The sequence below is a fragment of the Ruditapes philippinarum genome, unplaced genomic scaffold, assembly GCF_026571515.1.
Source record: "Ruditapes philippinarum isolate M1 unplaced genomic scaffold, ASM2657151v2 ctg1178_1_1_1_1, whole genome shotgun sequence".
NCBI classification, from domain to species: domain Eukaryota; kingdom Metazoa; phylum Mollusca; class Bivalvia; order Venerida; family Veneridae; genus Ruditapes; species Ruditapes philippinarum.
The window spans coordinates 13,095-22,071 of NW_026863056.1; the positions used below are offsets into that span (position 1 = coordinate 13,095).

The window sequence follows — 8,977 nt, forward strand, 5'->3', positions numbered from 1 at the left end:
ACATCATTGAACAAAGTCCAGGAAGCAACAAAAATGGGAGGTTGTTGAATGCTTTGAAAAATTTCAGACATCAGTTCACCCTTTGCAATAGGCGTTAATTGCAGCGTTAATTGCTTAAAAACGTACTGTATAAAAAAGGAACGGCCTTTCACACGAAACCCTGCCGGACTGCAAAGGTTTGCTGGTCATGTAGTCACACACGTTCTGGTACCGTTGAAGATATCCTTTTTGTGAAAGATAATTTAAAATTGACTTACATAAATATTTCACAAACTGCTGGTAAAATTATGATATTGGCAGATAAATTACAACATATATTGATACAATACCAGTGCTTTTTTGTCCAAAACTTAAACAAGAAAAGTAAATATTAAACAATTGTGGGATTTTTAGCTGGTGAATATGACGAGCTATGTACTGAGAAAAATAATATCGCCTCGGTCAATATTAATTTTTCAGTACATAACACATCATATCTTCCAGCTAAAAGAAGATATATATTTTATTATATAATTTATAGATAACTTTTGTTTGGCTTACCAAAAATGCCATTGAATATGTATATACCCTATCCTTAATCATGTAAACGAGAACATGATTAATGTATCCCTTTCGAAAAGATAAATGTTATGTTAACAGCTACTAAAGACTACATTTATCTGGTTTAAATTTGAAGGCATTTGATATCAACTGTACATATGTAGTACACTAAACGGATTAATTTAAGAAATCTTTCGTGGAAGTAAATTTTAAAAAAGTGCTTTTATTTTCTTCTTTCTCATGGATTTCAAATTATAATCAAACAAAACATCAGAAAGTGTTTCATTGTTATGCATATTATTAAGCAATGGTAAGTCGTATTATAAACATGTGTCACAATTATATAACATTTTGTATGTGTAATATATTTTTGTAGGTTTTTAGCTTGACTATTTCTTACGATAACTATATTTAAATATAAGGAATGAAAATCAGTGTTTAAGATTTAAGCTTCATGATATAAGAATTATAATTGAATATCTTGTTGCTCACATCTTATATTTACAAAAGTAAAAAATCAATTTTATAGCAGGCTGTCTTATCATACTATTATCTTAAATGTCTATATGAAGACAATATTGTTTAAATGGGTCTAAAAAAAGAATATGTTTTCTAATTTATTAGCAAAAAAAAGTAGTACATTGACACATAGGAATATGATTTGACAACGTCTGTTAAATAGGGTTCTTTTTCATAGAAGATTATTATAGTTTGTCACGAGAATGACTGGCTTTTGCAATTAGATAATCTCATGAAGGACTGAGTACTAAAACTATAACCAATATCCACATGGAGGCAGAGCAGCACCGCATAACTTAATAAATGAAATATTCTCAGTTGGATAACTAGCAAGTAAATGTTTAGTTAACGTTTTTAGGTATTTATTCTATCTTAAATCCATATAGGCATTACTACGACAAACTATATCATTATGTACACCCAAAACAAAGAACTTTTTCACGTAAACGCCTTGTCTACAAAACAGTACTAAATATATAAGGAGCAAATTTCAAACAACTAATAAACAAACAAAACTATAAAATCGCCACAAAATAAAGCACAGATAATGTACTATTTTACAACTTAGATACAGAATCAACCATAAACTTTCAACCAAAAGTACTAACTGCACACAATCTAATCAGCATAGGAAAACAACTTGAACCAAAGCAGCCAATATTTACAGATATCTTCAACACCAAATCATCATTATTAGGATCTTGACTAGTCAAAATCACTCAATACAACTCAACCAATATGAACCAAATATAACTTACTAGCCAAATATAACTCGTCAACCAAATATTATGCAACAACAACAACAGCTAAATACAATCAATTAAGGTCACCACAATAAAATTAAATAAACTTCAACAATTCAACTAAACTCCCTCTTAACAGCAATAAAACGCCTTTCCTAGACCAAAAACTTGCTTGATCATAAAATATTTGCTATCTTGACATTTACATGTAGTTTATACATCGTGCGGGTAGCAACAGGTTTAAAATAACTGTTTATTGAAATATGATATTTACACTTCACCTCAAACAATGTATTGCTGTAAAAGAACTAACCAAGCAGATAAAAATGTATTGTTATTATGACATGTTTTAGTTGAGAATGATTTATACTGAATATACTTTCAAATTTCCGTGCATTTTCAAGTATTAGCTCCGCGTTGAAGAGCATTCAAATAGGCTAGAAGTAATGTTTACTTCATTGAAACTTATAGCCGTGTGTTTAAATCACAGAACGGTCTTTTTTCTCTTTTTTGCTTGATGTACCTCTCATATCGATTTAGGAAAGAAAACAATGTAATTAATATAGGTATTTATTGGCAAAATAATGCTAAATCTAATAACAAATATAGTACCTACGGTGGCAAAAAGGTGACATGTGTGTGTCGTGGCCACGAGTTAATAAGTCGTGGCCACGAGATAGCTAAGTCCTGGCCACGAGATAGCTAAGTCGTGGCCACGAGATAGCTATGCCATGGTCACGAGATACTATGTCGTGGCCACGAGTTACTAAGCCGTAGCAATGAGATAGCTAACTCGTGGCCACGAGATACTATGTCTTGGCCACGAGTTACTTAGTCGCGGCTACGTGAAAGCTAAGTAGTGGGAAAGAGATAAATAACCAATCAGATTTCAGCATTTATATGAAAATCTAAAAACAAAGTGATCCCTCAGAAGCATTAATCACAACAAAATTACAAGAGAATTGCAGACTCGGTTTGATTGAGTCTGTACATGAGGGATAATGAATAGGTGCAACATCCCTCACGCCCTCTAGCACCGGCTTGAGCGGTATTGAATTTGAATGTTTCTATTTAACTAGACGTGTGCTTTAGTACAAGTATGGCCCTATTTCACCTGCCTGTAAAAGTGCCATTTAAACATGTTATTGACTGGTCAATAATTTTACATTTAGCGTCACTGTGACCATGATTTTTGACCCAATGACCTCCAAAATATTAGATGTCATCTACTTTCTGGGTTATATAAACCATGGCTTATCCCTTCTAAATTATTTATCAGACAAGGATTTTACATTAAGTGTCATGGTTACCTTGACCCTTGACCTCAAACATGCTTATAGGCTATCTACTGTCCAAGGGCAATGTGCCTACCAAATAAAATAAACCAGGACTTATTCCCTTCTCATGTTATTGTAAAAACAAGGTCAACAGGCCGTAGTACGCACAAACTGACCGATTCGATTCACAAAATTGTCCCAACAAAGTGCTATAGTCAAAATTAATGTATGATGGGCCTTTGAAGGTGACTTTCTAACATGATCCTAAAGACAAGTTTAAAGTGAATATATTCAGTATTTTCAAAGATTAATGTTGCATGTAAAAGGAAGTTGTTAAATTAAAAAAAATCATAATATGCATAGTGTATTTTGATTGGTTAATTATCTCGTGCGCACGACTTAGTTCTCTCATTCCTACAACTAAGTAAATTGTGGCCACGACATAGTATCTCCTGCCCACGACATAGTATCTCGTTCGCACGACTCAATTATTTCGTGGCCACGACTTAGTAACTCGTGGCCACCACATAGTACCACATAGTTCCCACGACTTAACCAGCTCGTGCCCACGACATAGTAACTCGAGGCCACGACATAGTATCTCGTGCCCACGTCTCTTATCATTCTCGTGGCAACGACTAAGTTACTCGTGGCCACAACTTAGTAACTCATGACCACGACACAGTATCTCGTGGCCACGACTTGATTATCTCGTGGCCACGACTTAGTAACTCGTGGCCACAACAAGGAATCTCGTGCCCACGACTTAACTATCTCGTGGCCACAACATAGTATCTCGTGACCAGGACTTAGTTATCTCGTGGCCATGACATAGTATCTCGTGCGCACGAGATAAATAAAAAAACAAACACACGTCACCTTTGTGCGACCGTAAGTACCTGATATTTCAAAGTGTATTAAAATCAAAACTAGACGGTAAAAAGTATTTGATATTTTACAAGATCAATCATTATACTTTTGACAAAAATAAGGGAAACTTTGAAAAACAGAAACTCATTTGGATAAGTTTTTGGCATTCTTTTAATTAGGCTCTTTAAGAAGAAAAATTGTCAAACACGTCTCAAAAACGGGTGGGGTAGGGTAACATTTTTTATTCATAATTAATACATTTGAGTACAAACAATCATTTTCTTACGGGAAAACATTATTTATAAGGATGATATAGTAGATTATTTAAGGTTCCCTATTTCTGAAAAAGGGCCATTCTAAAATCCTAACTTCTGTTCAGAAATTTTGCGATAACTCGATTTCCGTACGGTAATGTTTGTTTAACTTTTGCATACAGGTGTCTTTTAAGGTTAATATCTGACTTATGTTGACAATTTTACAGTTCCAAAAGGTGCCCGTTAGGCTGGTCATACCTTAAATATTTTTCTAGGTATTGAAACAGTATTAAAGTGAAAAGATGAACGATTTTGCTTCGCTAGACTTTGTGAAAAAAATAAAGGCCATTTTGAAATAAACTTTTTACAAAACATTATAACATAAACTGATAGTATATGTATTTTCTTTTGCAATAATAGCAAAATAATATAATTTTATATACAATTCATACCAGTTTGAACTAGAAAAAATAATTAAATTTTATTGTTAGGCAACGGCTATCACGTCTTATACAGATAATAAAATTAACTTATTTCCTTCATAATTATGTTATAAGCATATGCATGTATATCATTATCGTACGTCATAAAGTTATAGATTATATAAGACACCTGTATCATATCGGAGCATAATATATTGTTTCAGAATGACCCCTTGGCAATATGGGCGTTAAACAGACGGAAAACAATAAAGGAGTTAAGAAAGCTCGGTGAGGAAATGAAAAATCATGCAAAGAACGCAAAAATTGCGAGTGCTGTTGGCGGAGGAACAAGTGTTGCAGCTGGAATTGGTGCAGCTATTTGTTACTTCATAGCACCAATCACTTTAGGTGCAAGCGTTGTACCTGGGATAGCTCTTACAGGAATCGCAATAGCCGGAGGTGTTACTTCCATAGGCTCTTCAGTTACAAATTATTTCATCGAGAAAGGATATTTGAGAAGTGTTCAAGAGGCTCTTGATAAAGATAGGGAATCCTTTGAGGCACTAAATAGGGCTGTTCAAATTGCTAACGAAGAAACGGCGAGGGAAAGACTGGAGCGTGCTTTTAAAATTGGCAAAAGCATTCCAGGTGGTCTTAATGTAGTGGCGTCTGTTGTTCGAAAACTTACAGTCTCCGAGAAAGCCGCAGCCAGCCTTTTAAAACTTGGACGGACAGCTAGATTTGCAAGCCACACAGTTGCATTTATTGCTTTGCCACTTGATGTTATCTTTTTTGTCAAAGACCTTATTGACTTGAAAAGGGGTAATATTTCCCAAGTCGCAGATTCAGTCATGGAATTAGCAGAAAAATTGCAAAAAGAACTTGAGGAAATTCTAGCAAATTCTTAAATACAAATAACTTCTTACTTTAAAAGATATTTTGTATTAGTATTTTTTTTATTTTCTAGTTCTAATGGTATATATGTGCATTCTTTTTTGTCATTGAAAGAAAAGTTCATATCATATACTTCTTATATTATTATAAGACAAATGAATCATAATATTCACTGTGGTATTTACATTTATTTTCTTCGGGCAATTGATTTGAAATAAAACCATATAATTACGTTTCGGACACTTATGCTTTGAAATGTTTATTTTTTAGAAAATACTTCTGAAGATAAATTATTCCCTTTATTTTTTACCCATTTTATGTTTGTGGAAAATTATGAATGCAGCTTTTAAATATTAGATAGTTTAATTTACTGATATATTTAAGGTTTAGATAAATATCCTTATTAAATCATATATCTTTACAGTTTATCCCAAAAAGCAAATTGACTTAAAGAATAACATAAACAAAAACAAAACAAAAGCATCGATCTTGATTGTTCAAATATCTCCGCTGAAAAGAAACTCAGTAAAAATCTTCAACCTTTTATGGTGGTTTGTTGATTTCCTCTCCGTTGTTTGTCGCAACGAAAGAGGTATCCATTATTTGTTTATTTTGAAGATGGCCTGTTTTCACAATTAATTAATTCAGTCGTCATATGCTTCAAACCCATAAAAGTTTTTAGGGTTTTACTGTTTAGCTTGTCATGGTCTGATTATAGAACATTGGCGGTTGCTTTTATGTACAAATATTTTCTTGGACAGGCTCTCTTAAACATTTCAGAATTCCATGAACATCAATCATGAACGTATCTGACCACAATTTTAATTTGTTTATTCTACTTTTCAATCCGGATCATAAGATGTCTTAAAGGGACTCCACTGAGGTTTAAAAGCCTAAGAACATAACATGTGAATTTCTTACATAAATGAACCGGGGCACTTTATTTGAAATATTTGCAAAGATAGTTAAGAAACATACTTTGAAATAAATTGTAAAATCGTATGCTTTTCTTAGTCCGATTTGAGTGTAAAGTGTTTTAACGTTTTTCATTTTGGGTCATTTTTTAACAATTTAAATCATTTATTCTGGAAAAACGAAGTGCGCGAACGATCTGAAATTTTGCACAAACATTTGTGGTTTAAACCTACAACAGAGGGTACATTTATCTGGAGAAAATATTTTCAGTCCCATCATGTAAAAAGACCTCAGTGGAGTCCCTTTAAGGTCAAACAAATATTTTCATGGATCAAATTAAATTGGTTTATTTAATACATGTAATAATCTTGATAATGTTTTTCATTTCAACGGAATTTCTAAACTTTCATAATGAAGCTTTGTTTGAGGCAAAAGAAATGTATTCAGAATATGTCTTGAATTATACGACGAGAAAATTGTGAAGTATAAGATAAAAGCATGTATAGGTTAAATGATTGTTAAATTTAAAAAAGATATTGACATAAAAATTTCCCACAGTGCGACGAAAACACAATCATTTTATTTAATATTTTATTTAATCATTGTATAAGAAAAAAATTAATTGTTTTATACTCGGGGGATCCTTCATTTTTTTATATCGTAACTGATGCTTTAATCTCAATTATTCAATTGACATTTATCTATTATCATATTAAATGTATTAAACCGTTTAAATTTGTTCATGTGAAAATAAAGTTACAAAATATTTTCACAAATGCAATGTTTTGCATTATAACAATAATAATAACATCGGTTTGTCATATTGTTGTGTAAGCAGAAAATAAAATGTGAAAAATAATTAAATTGCCTTTTATCGTTTATATTTTATAACTAAAGTGTTATAGTTTGTTTAGTAGACAGCGCTATACATTTTACGTATTTGCAACGACTTGATAGCATATGCATATGTTAAGTGTTTTACATTTGTTAAAGTTTTATGTGTTTACTTGAGTCGGCTAGTCATTTATTCTTTAATTTTCTGTTCCTCTTCTTCGTCGGTCGTCTATTTGATCTGGGAAATAAACTGCACAAGAACATTTAATAGCCAATGTAACGTTAAATTTCTGACGATCAAAATTTGATTGAAAACATATGTTTTAAAAATGAAAACGATATTAAATCTATCTAAAACAATACTGAGATATGCAAAGCCGTTTCGAAAAGCCTTTATATTAAATCATATATCGTTATTTCTCGAAGATGTATTGTTACGCTGGCACAAAGATTGTATTAAGATTTTTGGGATTTGAATTTATCGATTTTTTTTAATTTACACGTGACGACTAATGAATTAACTTCGACAATAATTGCCAAACAAAAATTGAAACAAACTTTTAAATTATTCAGGCAATATACGGGCAGACATAGATGTGTCATTAGGCATTGCCTGGAATATCCATGAAATAAAGTTTTATACTAATTTTATCTTTGTAAATGGTTATTTAATGTGTTTTGCAAGAACCATTAATGAAGACATTAAATGAATAAGTTTCTAACTAGATGCATTTGGCTAGGAACACGAATGCCATTTCTTAAGAAAGCCTATCTTGAATAAGATTGGTTTTAATTTTGTATTTATTAGCATGGTATCACTTACTATAAAAGCGAAAATCTTTTTCAATACATGTATATGATTGTATATTCGCAGTTCAATAACCATTTTAACTTTTGTCTGAAATCATTGACAATTTCATGTATTAATCAATGTTTTTTTGGCAGATTTGAATTTTTTTTTTATGTATTCACTAAGTAAATATTCTTTTTATGCAATAAAAAGGAAGAACATTCGAGTAAAAATTGACTTTGTCCGAAAAATAGATTTACAAGATTGGGACGCTTGTTATATTACTCACGTTATATAACTCACACTCATTCCGATAAAAAAGGCCTACTCAAAGACTTACCGTGTGTTAATAATATGCAAATAAATCTTATTCTAGTAATGGAACACGCGACGGTTACCGACGTGTACAACGTCAATGTCGAAAATGAATATTGTAAATAAACTAATTTGACATTTTAAAACATTTTACTTTAACATACGTGCAGATAAATTACTATAACAATTTTTCTTTCACATTTTCACACAACATTTTGCAGGGCAATCAGAGAAGCAGTTTTGATGAATGTTCAAAAAATAACTTTATTACACCTTCGTCAAGAGAATCGTGTAAATATCTTACTAATATCACATTGACAGATAAGTATTATCACTGAACCTAAACGGAAGAAAATTTTATGTTCACAATTTCACTGACTTAGCTACAGTGTACACTGATTTATAGCATATTAATTATACATCACTCAAATACTTGAAAAAAGCACCAATGCAATTGCAATTAGGGCCTATTTAAAAGGAAGGTCCTTACTTGGCGTTCAACCATTAAATATTCATCGTGAGGTCTGTGATATCTATGCGAATGGTCAAATGGTTCATAGGTCTGTTTTTTAGGTGGTTTGCTAAATTTATTACAGGGTACGAA

At 31.9% G+C, this 8,977-nt stretch overlaps 1 protein-coding gene across 1 annotated transcript; it reads left to right on the forward strand.

Annotated features, from left to right (window-relative positions):
* Positions 1-728: 728 nt before the first annotated feature.
* LOC132721007 (uncharacterized) lies at positions 729-7,170 on the forward strand. The gene is made up of 2 exons (XM_060705256.1): positions 729-850; positions 4,850-7,170. Exons 1-2 carry the CDS (start codon positions 848-850, stop codon positions 5,531-5,533), a joined length of 687 nt encoding a protein of 228 aa, XP_060561239.1. The 5' UTR covers positions 729-847; the 3' UTR covers positions 5,534-7,170.
* Positions 7,171-8,977: the final 1,807 nt, after the last annotated feature.